Source organism: Kryptolebias marmoratus, linkage group LG14 (genome assembly GCF_001649575.2).
Source record: "Kryptolebias marmoratus isolate JLee-2015 linkage group LG14, ASM164957v2, whole genome shotgun sequence".
Taxonomy (NCBI): domain Eukaryota; kingdom Metazoa; phylum Chordata; class Actinopteri; order Cyprinodontiformes; family Rivulidae; genus Kryptolebias; species Kryptolebias marmoratus.
Genome location: NC_051443.1, coordinates 2,933,976 through 2,958,479, shown reverse-complemented (window position 1 = coordinate 2,958,479; position 24,504 = coordinate 2,933,976). Strand labels below are relative to the sequence as shown.

Here is a 24,504-nt window from a genome sequence, read left to right as displayed (position 1 = left end):
TGTAGGGTTGCCACCTTTCAGAAATTAAAATAAGGGACACCCACAGAGGTGGGTTAGAGTACCCAAAAATTGTACACCAATCAGAGTAGTATAACTTCAACATGTTAAGCAGAAGTAGATTAATCTTTAAATAAGCACATGTAAAAAGCATTTGGTAAAAAGTCTACTCAAGTACTGAGTAACTGATCATAACAATAAATTAAATATTTTAAATTCATGTCAGACAGCCAAAATTAAGTTCTGTGCAAATTCTGGTACTTTCTGGACTAATACCAAAATATTTATAAGGAGTTAGGTTCAGAGGCTGGTTCTAGACCAGATTTACTACGGGGCCAGAGACAGTGTTTTTTCATGGGGGGCAATTAAAAAAGAATGAAACAAAAAACAATATTTCAATCAAGCAATATTTGATATTTAATATAAGTGAGCCAAAGAGCCACTTCTGTCAGCCCCTGTCCAGAACCACCCATGGGCTGCAGGTCTGTGTCTGAGGCATTGGTTAGCATGTTTTCCTTCATTCCTGTAGCTTGATAGGAAGTCAGGTTATCCAAAGTGGTAAACCACATTAATAAAATAATAGTGAAATAATACTGATCACAGAACGCTGAAAATTTTTTAACTTAAAGTATATATTTATGTTAGTAAAGATATAAACATTTTTCCTACACAGAAATCCCTAACAAACTGTTTTAATGTAGGACAAATAAACGGTTTCTCTTCACAATATTTATTTATTTATTTACTGTTAATCTATTAGTATGATTTGTTCTTTAAATTGCTGTTTATATTATTTTAGTTAATACTTTTATATATGAAAAAAACGTACCATCCAAACTCAACATCCTAATCCAATAATCAAACCATAATAGTCTACTAAAAGCACAAAAAGAAACTTAATTGATCACAGCAAAATGTTCTGTACCATATGGGTCTCAGGAGATGATTGAGGGATTAAGAGACACTGATGTCTGGTTCTTCTAGGTTCTGACAGGTCTGCAATCTCTACTGAGCCATTCTTTCTGATATCATACAGCACACCGTGCAACACATTGTTTTTATTGCCTGTATTCATCCTGACTGACGCTGTTCATCCTGGAATGTGCATTTTCTCACTCACGTCTGGACTTTTGCAAGAGTTTTTCCTTCTAATGACATGGTGAGATATTGGGTGGACATTTTAAAAAGCAGCTCACCTTGGTTGTGTCCATCTCTAGGCAACCGTGATGACAGCTTTGGACTGTAGCCGGGCGCTCCCTCCACAACAATTTCGCGAACCTGGCCTTAATGTTTCCTGTGTTTTATTTTGGTCATTATTGTTACACTTATTGTGGATATGTGTGTAATAGGTGTGTCTATTGGACAATTATAGAAATACGGAACAAATAGTGTCCCGTATCGGACCCCCCTCCGATTTGTATTTCTCACGCAAAAAAAAACCAAAAAAAAAAAAAACACACGCACACGGAATTTTTGTCACGTTATATTTAGTGAGTTTTCAGGTTACTCTAGCATTTTTTTAAAGCGACATGAGTCGTGTTATCATCTGATGACAGAGAGCTAAACATGGAGAGGCAGAAAACTGAAGAGACACAAAGATAAAGATGTAGGCATGAAAGAAAGCTTTTCAAAGTGGTTGAAAGACAGCAAGAAGGTCTGTCTGAGCATCAAGAGGAGGCCTGGAAATGTTCAGGTTAGCTAAAGCTACTAATTACTAATAAATAACAAGTTACAGCTGTTTACTGATCAGCATTTACAATATAACAGCTTAGAGGATGGAGAGAAAGATCAAAACTTGAGAGCCCTGATCTTAAGCAACTAGGATATGTGTTTAATTCAAATTAATTGATCAGAATTCAGGAAACTCATGTTGAATCTATGATGTTTGTGTGTATTTATGGGAGTGGGTTTTTTGCATGATGTTTTAAAGACATGATCAGCTGATAAATAGATAAGCTGTGTCTGGCAAAACCTTTTATATACAATTGTAGATATTTGGGCAGACAGACTTAAACACAGATAATGTAACATTTAAAATGTGAATGTGTGTGTATGTGTATGGTCGTCACGCTATGTTGTCCCACATTGACATTCCCAAATGTTGGTAAGTATGCGAGCCCACCCACCGACCCAGACCAAGTACAACTCGCCAGCCACCACCCCACCCGCCCAACAATGACCGCAGACCAGCCACAGGCCAGGGGCCAGAGCAACATCAAGAAGCAGTGGAGGAAGGCCGGACATGCGCGCCAAAGACCGTGCGCCCCACCAATCCCACACCACAGACCCAGAGACGTCCAAGCACGTCGGCAGAACACCCCCACCCACACAGCACCCCCCCATGGCGAACGACACTCCAGGCCGACTGGCCAGCCCCCCGCCAAAGCAGAGCCACACCCTCCATCACCACCACACACCGCCAGACAGCCAGGCACACACCCCCAGCCAACGNCCCCCCATGGCGAACGACACTCCAGGCCGACTGGCCAGCCCCCCGCCAAAGCAGAGCCACACCCTCCATCCCCGCCCCACATCGCCAGACAGCCAGGCACCCACCTCCAGCCAACCCCCCCGCCATTGCCCGGCAGCCCCCCGTCCAAAGAGTTGGCCACCGCAACCAGGAGCCATTAACCAAAGACCCAAACAATCCCGGGAGAGCCAGACCCCTCTCCCCCATCTGCCCCCCAGGCTCAGACAATGAAAGCTAACCAAGATTTGATGACAGGAAAATTTTTAAACAAGCCTACTTACCTTACCTAAAAATAGGGAGAATATAGGAAGTAGGAAGAAAATAAGATTGACCTCCTTTGTATAATGTTTTTGTGTAGACACTCCCAAATCTCCCGTTTTTGTTTTGAAGATTTCCCAAAGAAATATATGAGGAAGAGGTGGGAAGTATCTTAGAGGAGGGAGGGGTTCACTGCATTTGATTCATCTGTGCGGTGCAGTGAGCATTTTCAACAGAAGGATTTTGATGCACCACATTGCCAAAGTCAAGAAAAAAGCTCTGTTTCAGAGGTTTTACCTTATGTAAAACTTTCTTGTACATGTGAAAATATGGTTGTGTCACAACAGATAAGTGTGTGTGTGTGGATAGAGATACGTGTATGTATATAGTTTGTACATGTGCAAAAAGATTGATGTTATAGATTATAAATATATATACATATATATATATATATATATATGACAGCGATATACATGCGTATATTTATCCATCTAAATATACTAAATATACACCTCCATATACACACACACACACACACATATATATATATATATATATATATATATATATATATATATGTGTGTGTGTGTGTATATAACACGCCCACCTCCTCCACTGTAATCAGAATAACTCATTTCCCCTGTCTGTCACAACATTTAAACGCTCTCCTGCCTTTTGTTCTCTGGCAGATTTTTTCTCAAGCCCATGACTGATCTTCTTGTTTTGACCACATTTCTGTGCCCTGGATTCTATTATTTTGCCTTGTCCCTGTCTGACCTGCCGAGCTTTTGACTTCTGGACATCAATCATCGAGGTTTGCCACCCTTTTGGATTAGTTATCTGATATCTGCTTCCCTGTGTATGACCATTGCTTGCCTTCTGACAAACCCATTGTTGGGGGGTTTCTAAGTTACCCAACCTAAACAAAGAACCACACGGAGAGAGAGTAAATTGTCTTTTAGGATACTTTTGCAAAAGGAGAAGTCACTCGAGCAACAACCTTTTGGGTCAAACTCCCGCGAGTTCTGAAGTCCTGTAGCAGCAGCATCTTTTTATTAGAAACAAGGAATAGGTGGGGGCTGAATCGGTCAGGACTGGTTCTGCCACACAGATTAATCACACAAATAGAACTTACAGCATGTTGTGAAACATTCTGTCTATCAATCCTGATACAAAGATTTTCAGAGGTACAGTGACATTACTTGGGTGATTGGCTGGCCTACTTGAATGATTTGCTGACGCCTGTAAGCACGATAAAATGTAAACATGATACAAATGAACTCAATAATATCTCTGACATCCAGTGTGACACGTAGGCATGTTTTGCACATAAACACAGAGGCTGGTAATATTGAAAAACCCTAACACCCACTGAGTTTTGGATTGACTCCTGACAAATTGGCAAAAGCTTGAGCATTAGTATTGTGTCGTACATGAACGAGTTGTTCAAATGAACGAATCTTTTGAGTGAACAAACTGAACCAAATCACTTGCGCCGTGCGGGCAGGGCGGGATTTACCCAGTAAATGTACTGCTGATTCGCGCATGCGCAGAAACAGCGAACTGCCGCCGACCAGTGATTTGTTCAGTGTATGTACAGCTAATTCGTGCATGCGCAGAAACAATGAACTGCCTGAGAGTACTGATTCGTTCAGTGTACTTCCTGCTGATTAACGCATGTGCAGAAACAACGTACTGCCGCCAAGATGTGATAGACATCATAAAGAGTAGACCCCACATGGGCTGCAGTGGCGCAGGAAATACGGCTGTCATTTTGGAGCGGTCATCCTTCATATTTGGTTAAACCAAAAGAGCAGAAGATGCCTCAGCACTGTGCAGCTTATTTCTGTTCAAATTGTCAGACTGTTGATGTCAGGGCTCGGGGGATAACTTTTCACAAGTAAGATGAACATATTATATTTTGTATTTTATTTTCTCTTTATGTCTATGAGACGTACCATTGAACAAACTGCTGATTCGTGCATGTGCAGAAACATCGTACTGCCGATCTGTATAATGAACGACACTTTCTGTTAAAAGGATGTTAATGTTGGTCTCTCTCAGCATCTTTGAAATATGTTTGTGTGTCTTATAAGCCCATTGGGGCTGGGTACCTTTTATGGTGTATGCCACAAAATAAATAAACTAAACTAACAAGCTAACTAACTAACTAACTAACTAACCCTAACTGTATGAACTGAAGGATTCGGTGAAAAAATCTTTTGAACGAATCATTTCAATGAACTGATTCTAGTGATTCAGTTCACTCAAAGGAGCTGCAGTTCCCATCACTATTGAGCACTGCAGAAAACCTGCTCAGTATTCCACTCTCTCTGTGACATCATCGCTTTCACCAACCACTCCCTTCCCTCAAACAGAAGTGAGGTTAAAGTCACAGCATGTTGGCTAAAGAGGAGTAAATTGGAAGCTGAGACTGATTTGTCTTTGAGGATCCACAAAGTCAAGAGTTTCATGCAGGAGCAAACTGGTTGAATCAAAATTCTCATTTTGATCCTGAAAAGGTTAGTGTCCTTATCTCTAATTACTATTACGTTCCCTGACTCTCTCATAGCCATTAACTCATTCTCTCCCTACTCAGATCTTCCACTGTGTTCCTACTGACGTTTCCTGACTTCCACCAGTTTTATTATTAAAATAAATTCCATTAAATGCACTCTGTGTCTGGTTGAATTTCTGAGTCCACTGTTTAAATGTATACTCTTCCAAGCGATCTTGGAAAATGCTGAAGAGACTCTAGTAATTTTTTCAACCTTTTACTAATTTAAAAGTAGTTTGAATTTTTTTTAAATGCAAGGCTCTAAAAACAAGCATCTTTTATGACTTTTTTTTTCAATTTATGTTAGCTCCAAAACACTTTTTATTTCCTCTTTTAAATTGTGTCAAATAATGTTGAAGTTATATGGTACTAAAATCTGTTGATTGACGTTTTGCTAAAGTGAGTGGTCATGGCAAATTTCTGATATCTCTCCATGACTCATATTGTTAATATAACTTTCACAATTTTCATCAGATCTGCACCAGATTTGTCAATGAATTATCTTTGTCCTGAACTGAACTTATATGCATAGACAAATTATGTGGGCATGGTGAAGTAGATGAACTAGAAAATTTTGAACAACTCTTTGCTAGTTTACTTTCATATAAAAATATGAAATGTGGTAAACTTAGTATTCTCACAAAGGACTTACAAAAAGCGATTTGTTTTAAAATCCTAAACTAAACAGGGCCTTTTGTCTGAAGTTATTTTATGCCCCTTTTTGCTGTTTCTACTCCTTACATTCTAACAAACTTGTTTTACAATTTTTACAATATAGGATTTTAACTTGGACTGTTAAGGCATAGCCTTAACGGAAAATGCTGAAGAGACTCTAGTAATTTTTTCAACCTGTTATTAATTTAAAAGTAGTTTGAATTTTTTTAAAATGCAAGGCTCTAAAAACAAGCATCTTTTATTACTTTTTTTTTAAATTTATGTTAGCTCCAAAACACTTTTTATTTCCTCTTTTAAATTGTGTCAAATAATGTTGAAGTTATATGGTAGGGCCATTCATTTCCGCTTGCAGCTTTAATTATTATTTGTTTCTGAAAACTGCTGGGATAGGCTCCATATGTGCTAAGCAAACCCAATATACAGACTCATTTTTGAATTTAAATAAAACTAATTTATTAACAGAACAAAGAAAACAAAAGGCTGATGTGGCAATAAAAACAAAGTGACAAAAACTTACAGACAGGCAGTGGAGTATATGAGGAGCGAAAAAACAAGTAACTTTACCATGGCAAGAAAAACACAGAAGCTTGGATATCAAGGCGGAAATAATGAACCAGTGAGGAATGAGTGATATAAGACTGTTTTAAGGAAGTGGGAAATTAATTACAGCTGGGACATAAAAAAAGAATAGGTGAGGTGGGCATGGCAGGCAGACCAGAGAATTACTGAGCTGAGGGCAGGTGAATAGCGACTAAAATTATCCAGAACACAAAGAAACAATGAGAAAAACATGAAAACACAAAGATCCCCCAAATTAAAATAAATACAGAAAAATAATACACAAATTCAAATCTGACACCAAAGTGAAAACAGATGGATGGTTTTTGACCTGATCATACCAGCTGATACCAGGGGAAACAAGGAAAAACTCGGGTGGGTGAAAAAAACAAAAGATGGAGGGCAAGATGAAACTAAACAAGAAGAACGACAAACTAAAAACTGACAGGGCAAAATTTCTGGGAACCAAAAAAAAAAGGTTAACCAAAAATGTGGGTCATTCACACAGGGGAGAGGAAATTGGGCGATTGGCCCGGGAACCACACACACAGGAGCCAGAGTTTGGGCTGACAACCTGGGACCCATCCAGAGCATGAAAATGATTCAGGTGGATGGCCTGAGGCCTGTCCAGACAGCCGCAGTAGAGGTCTTATCCTTAATCTCTCCAAAGAGAGAGAGTGAAGACTCGTCCCCCTGGACCCTCTTTGAGGACAAAGGGTGCGAAAGGTCCTCCTGGACTCTCTCAGAGACACTGGAGCAAGGGAACTTGGAGCGGGGGCACCGGGGATGGTGATTTGGCAGGCTTGGGCACTTAAGGTTTAGTTGGCTTGGAGGGCTGAGTCACTGGGGTTCGGAGTGTGGAGATGGCTGTGGGTTTGTAGCGTTGATTAATTGTCCTTTTAAAAGTGTAATTTCTGTATTCTGGAACACTGAGTAGTCCAGGATGGGAGAAGATTTTTTTTTTCTATGAGATTGGAGGTGGTGACATTGTGACCTGGGTCTGGGTTTTTAGATGAAAGAAGTTTGTGAATCTGAATGGAAATGACCTGGAGCTCGGCAGCTTGTTGCAACCAATGGAGACATGGGATTCACTGCGGCACATGGAGACGTGAGGCTCGCCGCGGCCGGTGGAGACTTGGAGCTTGCCGTGGCTGCTGCCTTTCTCTGATGACAGTGTTTTCGAGACGCTGGAGAGACAAAGGAAACTCCCGCCGGTTGACAGGGCCCATCTAAGTGGAAGATGCTGCCTTAATTCTGCCTAAATTCTGGCAATGTCCTCAGGGGTGAGTGTCATACAGGGGATGAGGTCTGCTGGGTAATGTGTGGGCTCTGTAATGTGTGTGCCGAGCGAACCCAATAGGCAGACTCGTTTTAGAATTTAAATAAAAACTAATTCATTAACAGAACAAAGAAAACAAAAGCCTGATGTGGCAGCAAAATCTAAGTACCAAAAACTTACAGACAGCCGGGGGAGCAAATGAGGAGTGACAAAACAAAGACCTTGATTGTGGCATGAAAAACACTGAAGCATAGATATTAAGGCGGAATGAATGAGCCAGCAAGGAATGAGTGATATGAGAGTGGTTTTAAGGAACTGAAGGTGATTGGGAAATCAGTCACATCCGGGACATAACAAGGACCAGTTGAGGTGGGTATGGCAGGAGGAATTACTAAGCTGAGAGCAGGTGAATAGTGACACAGGAAAAACAAAGAACAATACACTAATCCAGAACACAAAGAACCAAAGAGAAAAACTAAACAATATACCTGAAATGAAAAACACAAGGATCCCAAAGATGAAAATAAATACAGAAAAATAACACACACAAACTCAAATCATGACACCAAAGTGGAAACAGATGTATGGTTTTTGATCTGATCATACCAGCTGATATTTTTTATGGTGTCATCAGTAGTAAGTATCTTATGTGCAGTGGAAATCAATAAAAGCATGACCAATAGAAATGTAAGACAGAAGTTTAGTTGGAGAAGGCAAGTTTATAATTAATCCAAGTGGGCCAAGTTCTAAAGCAGATTTCAGCCTTCATAAAACAATTTATAGTGGTTCATAGGAATGTGTTCAGAAGTTTTCATTCACCTATCATGGGCATGATTGATTATCAGGTTAATTTTAGACTTTATTGATTTATTTGAACTGTTCGTTTTCCACAATAGAATGATTATACAGCATATAACTTCAATGAGTTATAAAAAACAAGTTTAAATTTTTGGTGGATTTTCTTTAATCCACATAGGGTCAAAATTATACTTGCTGGCATAAATCCATACATTAACCTAAATCTGTTAAGAGTGGTGCTGGAGGTTCTAGAATATCTTTTAACTTCCTTATTTGATTGACCAATAGTCAAAAGAACTCAATGAAGAAAAGTAAAGATTGGCTAATATGTTTAGGACTAACCCAGGAAACACCAAGCCTCGAGCCTGCCATGAACTGGAAACTGCTGGAACACTAGTGAAACACCACCTGTCAACTGTAAAGCCAGTCTTACATCACCATGGACTGAGAAGGTGCAGACCAAGAAAGAACCTACTGCTACAAAAGCCACACCTTAAAGCTGGACTAAAATCTGCAGCTAACCCACCTGTCTTCTGGAGCCAAGTGTCTTCTGGAAAAAAGTTTGATAGTCAGATGAGACAAAGATTGAGCTGATGGCCACAATGACAAGAAGTATGTTTGGAGGAGTCAATGTGCGGCTTTTAAACAAAAGAACACTTTATCAACTGTCAATCATGGTGGTGGTAGCATCATGTTGTGATAATAGTGCACAAAGTGGATGGAATAATGGAGTTCTACCTCCAAATTTTTCATCTTCATCTCAAATCAACAGCTAGACAATAACTCTGACACAGTTGGATGTTCCAACAGAACAACAATCTCAACTGTTTTTTGAATAGATAAAGCAGACTATCATTTACCTACTGGAATGGAAATTCTCAAAGCCTTGACTATGTGGACTATGTTTAAAAACTGGATCCATGCAAGAAAACCAACCAATCTAACTTTACCAATTCTGCCAAGAAGAGTGGCCAAATATGCAACCAAAATTATAGTAGAAGCTTGTTGATGGATACTAAAAACCTGTGGTCCAGGTGCAACATGCCAATCATGTTCATGACAAGTGGATGGAAACTTCTGACAATAGCTGTACAAAGCTGGGTTTTTTTGCAACCCCTTACTTTTCTATCAGAGTCAGTTTCCCTGGCTAATTGTTTTTATGTGTGCCATAAAATATTTGAGCCATTAGCTGTTATTTCAACGTTCCTAAAATAACTCCTGACTAACTTTCTCCAAATTATGATGCTTTAAGCAATTTTTACTGCAGGTAAGATATCGATTACTGATAGAAAATCATCTGAACACCACTTCAAAAGAAATCTTAACTTTCCATTTACATTTTTAGGACAGCATTTTGTTCCATTTCTTTCTTGCAGAGCATAAGATGAGAACCTTGATGCATTTGTATGTCTGTCAATTTGTGAAAGTATTCCTTAATTTGAAAGTGAAGGACTGATTTCTCAAGGAATTAACAGCTGCCTTCTGTTCCTAGATATAAAGTGACTTTTGCTAAACTAATAGAATCACAGACTAATTAAATAAAATATCTAAACGTGTACGGAAGAACACAAATTAGTTCTAAACAACTACAGCAATATACAAAATTGCTTAAAATAACTACAGCTGAAATCATCATAACACAAAACAACTATTTAAAATACAACTCCAATTCTGAAAACGTTAGAATGTTGTGTAAAATGTAAATACAAACAGAATGTAATGGTTTGCAAATCTCATAAACTCATATTTTATTCACAATGAAACATTGTAAACATATCAAATATTTAAACTAAATTGCAAAATATTTGAGAAAAAAATTTGTTAATTTTGAATTTAATTGCAGCAAAACAAGTCAAGTTGAGCGAAAGGCTGTAGGTCGTCCAAAGAAGAATCAGTTGGAGCAGCAATTTGCAACTAATTTGATTATTTTGTAACAGGTCAGTAAGAGGAGTGAGTATAAAAAGAGCATTTTAGAGAGGCTGAATCTTTCAGAAAAACGCATGGGCAGGGCTTCAGCAATTTAAAAAACTGTCTAAAAAGTAGTGAAACCATTTTGGAATAACGTAAGAGAAAAAATGGATGGATACTCATCTGGCCTGGTATAAGCGCACAGTACAAAAGTCTGCCTCTGATGGTATGAGGGTGCATTATTGTCCATGACATGTGCAGCTTACACATCTAGAAAGGCTCTCTCAAAGCATAAAAGTATTTACAGGTTTTAGATCAACATATGCTCACATCCAGATAATGTCTTTTTCAAGGAAGACCTTGCATATTTCTGCAAGACAATTCTAAACCACATACTGCATGCGTTATAACAGTGTGCCTTCATAGTAGAAGAGTCTGGGTGCTGAACTGACCAGCCTGTGGTCCAGAGAGCTCACCAACTGAAAACATTTGACACATCATGAAACAAACAAACAAACAAACAAAAAAAAACAGCAAAGAAGAGCCAGAAATGTTGAACAGCTAGAGTCCTACATCAACAGTGGGACAATATTCCCCTCCAAAACCTCTAGCAACTGGTCTCCTCTGTTTACAGACTGTTGTTAAAAGAAGAGGGGATGCTTCACAGTGGGAAACATGGCCCTGGAACAGCTTTTTAAAATGTGTTGAAGCCATCAAATTATAAACAAAATATTGCTTTTTTGTGAATGTGTGACTGACTTGGACTTCTAACCTTAAAAGATGTGGTTTTCTGTAAACCTATATCCATCTGTCCATTTTCCTTACCTGATTTTCTTTTCCAGGTCGTGTGGAGCTGGTGACTATTTCCAGCAGTCACTGTTTGGGAGGCATAGAGACAAACAAGACAAACATCCATTTACACTCACACCTAGGAACAATTTAGAGTTACTAATTAACCTAACAGGCATGGTCTGATTTTAAGAATCCTAAATTATGGCTTAACTCTCAAACTTTTTTTAACTAACTATAATCTTAATATGTCACTGCACAATTCATCCTCACTGTGATCTATCTATCTATCTATCTATCTATCTATCTATCTATCTATCTATCTATCTATCTATCTATCTATCTATCTATCTATCTATCTTTTTATTAGCTGCACAACATTAGTACTAAAGGAGAAGTCTCAGCTTTCTGCTAAGCTTTGAAAACCTTTATTGCCATGAAAATTATCATTGCTTTAAGGAATGCATATTGTCCCCCGCCTTGCATGCCAAGTATTTTAAACAAAGCTCTCAAGTTATCGGTTAGTGCTTGGAGTATGTGTTAAGAAAAAGTTTTAGTTACTAATACATCAACTTTTAGCACAACATTTGTAAAATTGTCAAACTTATTCCAATTTTTTTTTCAAATCATCCAAAGATTAGTTTTGAAAAGTTTATTAAAATCTGTTTACTATTTTGGAAACAGACAAACACACACACACATATCTGATGGCTTCCCATTCATGGTAGGAAGCAATAATTAAAAAGTACAGCACACCAAGAACTTTTTGTGAGGTACTGATTGCTGGGAGAAATTCCAAAAACTTAATGTCACACACTCCAGCTCTGTTAGTTTTTCCATGAACTTTGTGAAAGACTGCTGGAGACAGGCACCAACTCCCAGTGACACTGCATGAAAAATCGGTTAGTGAAAATGGAAGGATGGATGGATAGATTAATCTATCTTTTTAAAAGGCCAACATTTCAGGCCTAAGGCTTCTTGGATAAGTGTTCAAAATGGACATGGCCAAGATCCAACACTGATTCAGAGAAAAGCCTAAGGGCCAACACAACATAAAATTCATGGAAATACAAGAGAAGCCGCAGTGTGTGACACATTTTTAGTAACTTAAATGTCTAACATTCCTTAAAGTAAAACATATCACCTGCTGCCTTTCATCCCAGAGTTTTAGACTGAGACCATCTTGTGATGAAAAATGATGGAATTGTAGCTGTTTTTGTAAAGCCTTAAAAACAGTGCACAATCTCATGTGATATAATAAGATGTCACGTTCAGTATGAGTTGAGGATGACTCTCAACTACTAATTTTAGGTCAATATCTGTAAAATTTACTGAATTTTATCCATTTTTGTTGTGGCTTATGTTAATTAGTTGTGGAGGCCATCTTGAATTGAGTTGGCTCCAAAAGTTAATCAGTTATAGATATACATACAAGGATTCCCCTTTGAAAATTTTATGAAAACCTGTTGGTGGTCCATGAGATATTTTGGTAAAAGACGCACATATAGGTATGGGCAAAAGCATTATCATCTACCTTTTGGCAGCAGGTGATAAAAGGTTTGAGCCTCTGAAAAGCTTCACAAAAAAATTCAAAGGATAAGAATACAATTGGTCTGTGAACCTTCATTGAAAGTCTAAACAACAAACTGTACAAATTCATCATGCAGATTTGTTTCATTTCACAATAAACTCAGATTTTACAAATCTACAAAGAAGATTTTCTATGTTACAACATTCCTACTACCAAACTCTTGTTCTCCTGTCAACAAACAATGTTTATTTCTTCATCTTTACTAAACTTACTGGGTCGTGTTGTTTCTCAGTTTTCAAAACAGTGTTGCCTGATTCACTTTTCTCACACTTGGCTTCTTCAAGTCTAAAAGAAATGTAAAAATTCCAGCAGACTTTTACAACAGATTGACCTTTGCCACCACTTCTTTGCAGCCTGTTTGGGAATATTCACGCCCCCCAACAGCTGGGTAGTATTCAATCTCCCCTGCGAGGCGCTCGATGTTGGTATGATCTGGGTAGAAGCCCTCTCGAGTCATTTCATCCAGGAAGCACTCCATCACATGACATTTCTCCAGAAGGCTTAGAGGTAAGATGTCTGCCTCTGACCATAAGGGGTGAAGCTTCTCCAGAATGTTGCGTAATACTGGAGTAAGTTCTTTCAGCAGGTTGCTGTGGCGCCCAGAGGCAGTCATGGCCAGAGAAATACTTGAGGAGTTCTGTAGCATGTGTTTGGTGATGTGTGTGTGACCCAGGTTGCTCAGGAACAGGTAGATAGCATTCAGATATTCGTTGGACTGTTTAGAGGCGAGAAGCTGCCACAACATGTCCAGAATCTCCACTTGCATGTGCTCAGCTTCGTCAAAGATGAAGAGCGGGATCTTCTCTTCCTCTTCAGCTTGCTCCACTATGTCTGAGATGAGATCAGAGAGGTTGCGAGCACACTGCACAGTGTCTGCCTCCTGGGGGCAGTGGTGGAGAACGTAGTACTGCAGCACCAGCGTGTCGCCCACCACGGAGCGGAAATGTCCAGCCAGGAGGCGCCCCAGGTGGCTCTTTCCTACTCCACTAGGCCCATGCACAGATACCACCAGGGGCTTGTTGTGGACATACGTGGATAGGTAGTCCTTCAGATGAGATAGCAGACCCTCGACTGCCCCCTGCTGCCCAAACACTTCCCTCCTTAGAGTCCTTTCTAAACCCTCTAGATCGTATCTGAGAACATGGTCATCAAGGTTCTCTATGGCATTGTAGACCTGAGGACAGATATTAGCAATGAGATGACACAGACTAATGTTTTCAGAAATATAAGAAGTCTTCTTCCTTTAAAAATTAGTATTGACGTCATTTGATAAATTTATGATATTGAAGAATCCATTGTTATTTGTATTACTATTCTTCTGGCCTCTGGACTTGTCCTGTTAGATCACAGTGCTGGGTTTGATACATTTGATTACCATATTGTATTGCAATGGCCTGAACATTGGGATTATAGAAATGGCTATAACATGGTTTAAATTCGTATGAGGTCAAATTAATTTATTTACATAACAGATTTGAGTTTGTTCAAGGTAATAATAAATCTTCTTCATACTCCAGAATTAGTCATGGTTCAGTGTTTGGACCAGTACTCTTTACAGCATAGGATAAATTTTCATTGTCATGCTAATAATACTCAGTTATATTTACCTATGAAACCTGATGAATCCAAATTAGTTACTTAGATTACAAGCATGTCTTAAAGACATAAAAACATTATTATTGCATATATTATTCTCTGTGACATAAACTGCGGTTAATGTGCAGATTTACCAGTCTCTGCTGCTCAAGTCTCCTGGAGATGAGGTAAAGATGAAGATGACCTTTGGCATGAATGACAGCATACTGTATTCAACATGATGCAGCATGTATTGAAACAGTTCAAACTACATTTAAAAATATGTAATTAATATTTACAGTACAGCTGCAGACAATTAAATAGGCAAACAGAATGAAACCTATACAATTGCACAGCTTCATTATAATCTAATTTAATGGGAGCTTTTCAGAACAAAGTTGTTATTTCCATCTCAACACTTGAGATAGAGTTAGTGGCATGAATTGCAGCTAAAACTCCTGGTTAGAAGGCAATAATAAACACAAACTACAACTAAAGCTGATTTGCAGGTTTATAGTCAAAAGTTTATACAGGTTAAACTTCTGTTTTAATTACTATACGATTTCATGTTTTCTTTCCAAACCTTATAACGCTTACTTAGAATGAGAAAGAGAACACTTCATCTTTGTGTTGTTTTTCTTTTTTTGTCAATTGTTCAGATGTTTTCATTTATATTTTGCATATTTTTATTTGTTTTGTTGCTCATTAAAGTAAAGTTAGGTTTCATCTCCATGGAGGTCCTCTGAGGATAGTTTGTATCATTTGGTCAAACCTTCAAGTTTTATAGTCTTTTATAGTCTTCAAGTTTTATAGGTTTATAGTCTTTTACCATCTTCCTTAAGAATTTCTTGCGCTATATTGAGTCTTGCAGGCCTTTGGGAACATTTTTGCATATTGCGGCCAATGATTTGAAATTGTGTTTAAGTGTGACTGTGTGTATATGGTTTAAGAGGAAACATAAATTCTGGTTCAGGAGCCTGTGATGTGTTATGCTATTTGACCTGTGCTTTGTTCTTTTCTACAATATTTCAACATAGCATCTGATATTTACCAAAGCAAAAGCAGAATTACAACCCCAAGTCTGAAAAAAATTGGATGTTGTGTTAAATGTAAATGAAAACAGAATGCAATACTTTTCAAATCAGACAAATCCAAATTTGAAATTATTTTTTGAAACCATGGATGTCATGCCCTGCATATTAAAAAGAAGAGGGACCATCCTTCTTGTTATCAGTGTACAGTTCAAAAGCCTGCCTCGCTGATGGCATGGGGCTTGCATTAGTGCCTATGGCATGAGCAGCTTGAACATCTGGAAAGGCATCATTATTGCAAAACAGTACATTATATATATTACATCATTTACAGGTTTTAGAACAACATATGCGCCTACCCAAACAACGTATTTTTCAAGGAAGGCCTTGCATATTTTATCAAGAGTAAACTGCAGGCTGCATCATTACAACAGCATGATTTTGTAGTAAAAGAGTTTGGGTGCTGAACTGACCTGCCTGCAGTCCAGACCTCTCACCAACTGAAAACATTTGGTGCATCATGAGATGAAAAATCCAGCAAAAAAAGAGCCAGGACTGTTGAACAGCTAGAATCCTACATCAAACAAGACTAGGACAACATTTCCCTTCAAAGACTTTAGCAACTGGTCACCTCAGTTTCTAGATGTTTATAGACTTTTGTTAAAATAAGAGGGAATGCTTTCACAGTGGGGAAACATGGCCCTGGAACAACATTTTTGAGATGTGCTGCATGCATCAAAATTATTTGATTTTTTAAAAATAAAAAATCTCTTTAATTTGATATTCAATATGTGTACTATGTTTTATTGTGAATAAAATATGGATTTAGAAGATTTACAAATCATTGCATTATGTTTTAATGACATTTTTAAATACTTTGTAAGAATTGGGGTTGTATTTTGCAACATTTCACTCCTTGAAAAAAGGTTGAAATCAGTTTACCTGGACAAAGACGATGACAAACAGCAGGTAGAGGCAGTATGTGGCTTGGCTGTGCTCCTGTTTCAGTACAGTTTTGCGCCCCACGCCATTTGGAAACAACACACGTTTTTTTCTTGTTTTCTTCTTTTTCTTCTGAGGGATGGAGGAAAAAGCAGGGAAGGTGTTGGGGGTGACTCTGTCAAAAGTGAAAATTTTGGGACTAGTGCGTCCTGGAGCTCCTGTGGTACCCCCCATCCCGAGGGCCATCTCCTGACGCCTCTTTTTCATGGCTTGGTACTTGTGTTTGATGCGTATAACGGCACGCAGAGAGGCGAAGCCTGACAGACTAGGAGTAGGACTGCCTTTTTCTTTCCTACTCTTCCCTTCTTCACCCTCTAACTCTTCATCCAGCTCGCCCTCAAAGTCTCCCTCTGTCTGAGAGGAAGAGCTGCTGCTGTCCTGCTCACTCATCTGCTGGAAGGAAGCGAAGGGTTTTAACATCAGTTCACATGTATATCTGGGTGGAAAAGATGGAAAAAAAACTGCAGGAGTTTCTGGAGGAAAATCTTTATTTTGAAGTTCCCTTAATTGTGTTTCCACTGCAGGAACCAGGTTTTTATGTATTTGTCTCCATCTCAAAATATCTCATGAACCACCAAAAGGGTTTTACTAAATTTTTCAGGAAGTAATCATTGGGTTGAGATTTAAAACTGGTTAGCTTTGGGAGTTAACCCAATTCAAGATGGCTGCCACAGCAAAGCTTTCTTCTTCTCCTTCTTCTAAAAATAAGTGTTCACCACAGCCATTTCCTATATCTTCCCAAAATCAACAACCATCAGTCCTGCTGTATTCCTAACTTTCACACCAAACCAGGAAAGCAATCTTAGCAATCACAGAAATTACTGTAACTCTAAGAGTTAATTTTTTTTTCTTTCTTGTTTGTTTTTTTTAACTTAGCTTTTCTGAGAACTGAGCTTTTATTTGACTGGCTAATGTTTGGTATCAAATTCAAATTATTTTATCTGGATCACTCCTAAAACAGCAGCTGAACAATCTATTTATCCTTGATGGAAGTTTTAAAAGGTTTAATTTTGCCCACATGCAACAACAAAATCAATACTAATGAGTCTCTGCCCCACACACAATGACTGAGGCTTACAGTTAGAAAACACCACATTATATACAGTTGAAACCAAGTTTACATACACTAAATAAAAAGACGTGTCTTTTTATATAGTTAATGTAAACTTGTGGTTTCTACTGTAGATTCTAAGACTTCCTTTTTGTCAGTATCATCCCCTTCATCCTTTCACAGGATCAGCTCCTTTTTTTTTTTAGATTTTTTCTTCTTTGGGCCAGTTGTAATCGTGTCTCAGCTGTATTTATGCTAATGCTCACCATTAGTCCATCTACAGTCCACATGGTCCACAAACTTGAGTGGAAAGGATGTCACTCACTGGCTGAAGGTTTGGCCTTTGGGTTGAACAGAATTAGCCTAAAAAGGAAGCAAATCAAAGGGGTGTGTCCTAACAGCTATCAATTACTCAACCCCGTAAACAATGATGAACTCTTATGCTCCTCTGTGAAGACTGTAAAAACATAGCCCATTTAGAAGGATTCTGTGTTTTTCTTGTGACTTTTTGGTGTTGATGCTGTTCTAGACTTCCTCAAAATGTGAAACAGTTTGTTTAAATACTGGTAAACCGTAAGTTTCTTATCTTTTAAATCATTATTGTAAATGTTATGGAGGGCTTGCCCTGCTAGCTCATTTATACCAGCCATCCCTGAATGTGTGTATTTATGCCTATGTGTAATGTGTATGAAAGTGTATACATTATACATCTTTTACTTTTTTTTTTTTTTAATTCTACTTGTTTGTTAGGGGTATCACCCTTGAGGATTAATGTCTCCTCAGCCGAAGACCTTAGGCACTGTTTTGATCCCAGCTGGTTTGAGTGATATGGTTTCTAACTTGTTTAGTGACTAAAGGAGTAGTGGTTGTCAAGTCCATCGTTGGGTTCTAACCACTCACACACCCTAAGGAAATGGAGACCTGACCTACCTTTAACAACAAGAAACTCCAGTTCGGGTACAAACTGAAACAGATTTTACTTGCACTCACTTGTTCTCCCTGTCAGTTTCTTATAATGTTGAGCAGCTAAGAAAACAGAAGCACTAAAGTGACTGCAGGAGGAAAAGATTTTTAACAGTTAAAAACCTAGTTTGAAATAATGTCTTATTGTTTTATTATAAAATAAAAAGTAAAAAACCTGTAAGAGTGTAGCAAAAAAGTAAATAAAATGTGATATCGCCTGCTGCCTTTCCAGTCTGCTGGCTTCCTTAGATAAATAACTTTTATTAACTGTCATTTTATAATGTGTGTGAATGTTTTTTTGCCCAATGCCCTAAGATGACTTTTATTGTAAACTGGTTCTAAATAAATAAACTGAATTGAATTTAAAGTTTGATTAAAATCCATTTAGCGGTTCATGAGATATTTTGATAACAAATGACAAACAAACACACACACACACACACACAGACACAGGGAACAATATTATCACTTGTCATCTTTAGTTGTGAGCATTAATGATAAAAATTGAGCTCTAATGTTTTGGCTCGTTTCCAGGGAAATATAAGAGTTAATGAAACGCAAGAAAGAAATAATGGAACAAAATCAGGTCATGTTAAACAGTTCACATGTGTCCCTTATTAAAATACATTAATTACATCATAATTATCAATGCTATAAAGATAAAAGAATGCATGCACAACTAGTGGTATTGATGCATCTTGCACTCCATTGTGACCATGTAATGTATGATCACTGTTGTAAATTCATATTCTCAAAAAAGAAATTTGTACACTTAATTACACACTTACGTTTGTGTTCAAACAAAAGAAAGCACAAATGCAAACTTGACCTTTGTATGTAAAAATTTTTGAAGTTGTAACATTTTGAGCTGTATTCTCACAGAGACTATGTACACCATATGTTTGTAAATGGTTTGACTTTTATAAGAGTATACATTTTTAGCTATACACAACTATCAACTAATATGCTCACGTTTTTGCCTGTAAATAAAGCTTTTTTTTAAGTGCCCTTATCAGGTGCAATAGATTGCTCAGTTAGAATATCTATTCACATACTGGTGTTCTAGAATACTGATGTTTGAAAGCATTGCTCTGCTAATCTTAGAGATTATGGCCTGGAACTGCCTCATCCCTGAGATTTTCTGCTCCACATTTATTTTGTAATAATCTAATAAAAATCAAAAAGCTGGTTCCTTTTTGTCTCCATTATTATTTCTGCTGTGACACCCATCATCCATGATGTTCAGTTGTTTACAGCTGAGTGAACTTTGTCTCTTCAGCACTTTGATTCATTCTGTTTGTCACCAATACTTGTATTAAATACTCCATGCTATGATTATTTACAAAAATAAGTAAATACTGCAGGCCTCCACTCTGCTCTGATGGTGTAAAGATGTTTGACTGTATGTAGCTGCACGTTTTCATTTAGGTGTAGAAACAGAACAAAGCCCAGGAGCCTAGGAAGCAATCATTCATCTGAGCCGATACGAGGAATTGGATCAGTTTTCTGTCAGAAATCATTACCAGCTCTCTGATAACTGAACTGAGACATTTTAACATCTTTTCTTCTACAAACAAACCAAATTTCAAATACAACATGGTAAAGTTTCAGCTTTGTTGTTGCTGTGTTTGGACTTGGGTGTCATTTCTGGATTTTTGTAAGAAACAGCTCCAGCAGAAAGTTGCGGTTTGCTGTTAAAAACATTTGAGCATTTATCATGACCATCAGTCAACAAAAATAGTTTGACAAAAAATATTTTTCATTCATTGTTTCATGTAGAAAACAGTGTAGTTTTCACAGTGTGAAAAAAAAAGAAATGTATTAATTTGCTGTAAAAAACAAAAAACAAAACTCCAGTTATGCAAGTCCATACCAGTTTCGACACAGACACAAAAAGAAAGATAAAGATCACACATCTGACAGCTCCTCTCTCTCTCTCTCTCTTTTTTTACATAATATTTAAATCAAATCTACAGAACCTTGTTACTGTAGAGACAGGAAGGTGCAGAAGCTTCAGGAACCATCAGTGGTTCTTCCAGGATAAAACACCCACAGAATAGTTCTCTTAGTTTTTTTTACACGCTTGATTTAGAGTTGCATGAAAGGCAACATCCTGTTTAAGTTCTGCAAAACTCCACGTTCTATTTTACAGTAAACTCCATCTGCAGAGATACGTACATCTGTGACTGTCTTTAAAGTTACTGCCTAAACCTCAGCTGATGAACTTTTCTCTGTTTAATCTACAAAAACTAAGTTGCTTGAAGACTAACCCTCACAATCCCACTCCCACCCCTTAGGGCCTGTTAATATTGCTTTAAGCCTTACGGGACAGGAAGTATCAGTTCCACCCAGGGGAGGTCAGATCAGCAGAGCCAGGGGACAGTAAAGGCATTGTGTAACTGATCTGAGCAATAAGAGGTGGAGCCGTTTCTGGAAAAGTTAGACAACTCATGGAAGCTTTTTTTTCAGTGTTAAAGAATCCAGAAGACCCCGTTGGACTATCTGAGCTTCATCTGCTGTTAGTCTTCTGCCTTCACATGCAGAGGCCTGAAAGACCTGATGCATACCAGGCATTTTAATGATTTACTCGGTAAAAAGATTCCTCTGAGCAACTTTCCTGCTCTTAATTCTGTGCAAAAGCATTTGCTTACAGATGAAAGAACAGAGAGAAAAGTTGTGGGGAGAATACTTTTCTAAAATAAAACATAAGTTTTTCAGACAGAACAGCTAAAAGAACCTCACACCCTCTTTTTAGCTGGAGGCAGAAAGGAGAAGCGAGACACCAACAGAAGCAGAAAAATAAATGTTCTTACCTTAAAATGTGTCTCAAAACAAGAGAAAACCAACTATCCTGCACATTCAGTCCATAGTTTGGTCAAAAGACGAAAATAGAGAAAGTCAGCTGAATTCAGGAAGCCTGACTTTCTCACCTCTAAGCCCACCCATCAGCTGGCTCCTCCTACTCTTTCTTCTTCCTCTTTTACTTTTTCTGCTTTGCTGTTTTTCATTTTTCAAAACTTTAGACCACAGACAGGATTCAGAAGGTTTAACTCCCTGTTTTAAGGCTACCTGAATCAAAACATTTTCACATTTTCTTGTCTCTTCAACATGTGGAAACCAAACTTTATGCAGCAACAAAAATAAAGCAACATTGTTTTATTTTATTCCTGGAAGATGATTTTTTCATGAACTTTGCAACTTAGATAATTACTAAAATGTTTTTCTTATGTGACTCTCTTCAATTGTAGTTTCTTTATGGCTATGTTTTACAGAAAACATGATAATTTACCTCAGCCATCAAAAGTACATCATGTAATCACAAATGAGGGGTCTTACAAATTTTCCCATAAAATGGCTTTGATTGGTTAGCTGATTTCTTTTTCTTTATGATCTTGTAAGTCCAGATACTGATGAGCTATTCTACTACACAGATGATAAAATATATGTTAAACATTAAATTTCATGGAGACAATAAGAAAAGAAATGTTGCTGTTTAACTGTGCAACAAATGCAGCATAATTAGGTTTCACTGAAGCAAAACGTTTACAGCCTAGCATGGGGAAATTGTAGCAAAGTTCAACAATCACATCTGGATCAATATTCACCTGATTTCAAGAAAAACATTTGCTCTCACTTTTAATCTGAAATCTCTGTATGTTGCAAAACTGGGAGCAAAGTTTTGGTTTCAGCTAAACAAATATGGTGTAAGCTACACATGGGATTCAAGCAAATTCATAAACAATAATTTTGTGTTGACAATAAATCTCACACTTGTCTGTTTGTTATGATGAACATATTTACAATCTCTCATTTGTGAAAGCAGAATAAGAGTAAAAAAAATGAGACAGAGGCTGTACATTCACTCATTCATTCATCCACTAGATTGTTATGTTCTGAGGTCCACACAATAAATGCATTTATGTTGCAGTTGTTACGCTATGGATGGCACTGCTGTGACAGCTTGGGACAAAGGAGTGTGGGTTAGGAATGCAGAAAAAGAATAAGACTAATGGAAGTTCTATCATAACGCCTGGTGGGATAGCACTCATTTAATAATGTTTGTGAGTTTTACGGTCCATATCCTTATTTCATTACAACCGCCACAACAAAATTTGCAATGAAGGTTGAGTGCTTCAGTACTGAGTTCATGTTAATACACTGCTTTGGAGCAGAGGAACAGCAACTGTTCTACAAACGTTTAGATCAATGTACATTTGATGAAGCCATGGCTGCACTGGAAAAACATTTTGTGCCCAAAGTTAATGTGTTGACATGCAGCCATGCGTTTAGACATTGTGATCAACGTGCTGATAAAACCGTGAGTCAATATGTTGTGGAACTCATTGTTATCAGTGCCATGTTGGTTTGGGCCAATAGAAAAGGAACTTATCAGAGATAAGATTTCTGCTGTGAAGGATAATTTACCGCTGGAGAAAAACGCCACACTAAAGAAAGCTCTAACCATCACATGCCAAGTGAAAGCGGCAGTTAAAAATGCTACATCGCTCAGTCCAGTCTCAACTGCACCGGTACAGGCCAAGAATGCAGACCATGTTAATCCGTGTATCATTCGTTCTTTCCATTTTTCATTGACAATCAAAAATCAAATAATGAAAAATGGACTGGTTATTTTGTTTTTTATTATAACACCAAAAACGCCTGGTTTTTAATATATTTAATTTTTAGGCTAAGATCAAAAACACGAAATGGAAAAACGGGCAGCAGGACAGAATTTGATTTTATTTGGTCGGGTTTAGGTGACCCGGAAGTTTGGTTAGGAGCGCTAGCAAACAACAAACGTTAGCTTGTAACACCCATAGACACCCATCTTATATATATATATGGTAGCACCGGCCACCACAGACATTGTGCTTTGAATCTAGCAATAATCAAATTTGGTATATATCTTCAAAACTCTAAAACAGAATCTTTAATTAATAATTTAATTTTAATGGGGACATTTTTTGATCATAAATACAGATTTTTCAAAGTTAATCCAAATTAATGTCATTGGAAAAATTTTGTAAAGTGTTTTTGGGAGTATCTAATTTTAGTTAAGAGTAAATCTGCTTAACAACTTTGTAAACCTCTGTATTTGTGTGTTTTTTAATTTTTAAATTTATTTTGTTTTATTTTTGTTTGTTTTGCCTCAAATGTATACAATTCAACCTGTATGTTTTTGATACTTTGTTCTGGTGTTCTTGCCTTGTTTTGTTTGTAAATTGATTAAATTAAAAAAAAAAAACCCACAGACATTGTTTACATAGACACCTCGAAGACTGGCACTGTCTACTGGAGCTTGACCGGGTCCTTCACGCGCCCCCCAGTTCATCTCTTTGTGCTGAGGAAGCTGTATGTCCAACTAAAATAATAAGTAAGAATAATAATAATAAATAATAAGAACTCTCTGAATATGTACCCGATTTTCACAGAGTTTGGTTTGTTACAAACAGCACAGATGTAGTTACGATACAGGATGCTTTCACACATTAAAAATACGTACTTTCATGCTAAAATACTGTTTTATGCTCTTTAACAAAGATAGATATGGCATATTATTAGATGTATATTTCAATACATTTCATATATTAATAAAGAAACAAGTTTGATTGTCCATTCAAATTTATTTCACTCTTACACACATACACACACACACAATCCTGAGCCTTCTGTAAACACCACATCAATAATTTATTTATATTTTTCTGTGCTGTGTATGCACACACATGCAGTTTTTTTAAAGGCCTGGAAAAGTAATCTTTAAAAACTCCAGGTCATTCCAGGGTCTCACACTGCCCTGCTTTAACTGTGGCTGGAGAGCTGAGGTTCACTTTCAGGGAGAGAAAGGTCCACTGGAAGCTCTCTGTAGCTTTCCTTCAGGTTTCTGTGTTCCTAAAATATAAGACACATAATACTTAAAAACAATTTAATTGAAAACAACTTGAAAAGGTTTCAGTATCCCACAGTGTATTGTAATACACAACACATCATTAATTCCTAAA

General features: G+C 37.6%; 2 protein-coding genes across 6 annotated transcripts in view; both read right to left on the bottom strand.

Annotated features, from left to right (window-relative positions):
- zgc:56235 (uncharacterized protein LOC393186 homolog) overlaps positions 1-21,382 on the bottom strand; it is a 61,207-nt gene extending 39,825 nt beyond the window's left edge. Inside the window, exon 1 of the mRNA XM_037979292.1 lies at positions 21,316-21,382. The gene's annotated coding sequence lies outside the window, so the exon portion shown is untranslated. The remainder of the gene's footprint in view (positions 1-21,315) is intronic.
- tor4aa (torsin family 4, member Aa) lies at positions 6,394-21,454 on the bottom strand. 5 transcript variants are annotated; one of them, XM_037979290.1, is made up of 4 exons: positions 21,316-21,440; positions 17,806-18,853; positions 16,429-16,881; positions 6,394-14,054 (listed from the first exon to the last, which is right to left on the bottom strand). In XM_037979290.1, exons 2-4 carry the CDS (start codon positions 17,827-17,829, stop codon positions 13,197-13,199), a joined length of 1,335 nt encoding a protein of 444 aa, XP_037835218.1. In that variant the 5' UTR covers positions 17,830-18,853; positions 21,316-21,440; the 3' UTR covers positions 6,394-13,196. The 5 variants fall into 5 exon arrangements, 4 of the variants coding, with proteins under 4 accessions (XP_037835218.1, XP_017290539.1, XP_017290538.1 ...); XR_003040154.2 differs by lacking the exons at positions 17,806-18,853; positions 21,316-21,440 and having other exon boundaries at positions 6,394-10,979; positions 11,326-14,054; positions 16,429-16,924; XM_017435050.3 differs by lacking the exon at positions 17,806-18,853 and having other exon boundaries at positions 21,316-21,454.
- Between the last annotated feature and the right edge of the window lie 3,050 nt (positions 21,455-24,504).

What these genes read in the sequence shown, in the direction of transcription:
- tor4aa (XM_017435048.3), bottom strand. Translation starts at nt 16,908, where the DNA reads ATGTTAAAACCCTTCGCTTCCTTCCAGCAGATGAGTGAGCAGGACAGC. An exon ending in TTGTCATCGTCTTTGTCCAG is followed by an intron (nt 14,055 to 16,428) that starts GTAAACTGATTT and finishes ATCTGTCCTCAG; the next exon opens with GTCTACAATGCCATAGAGAA.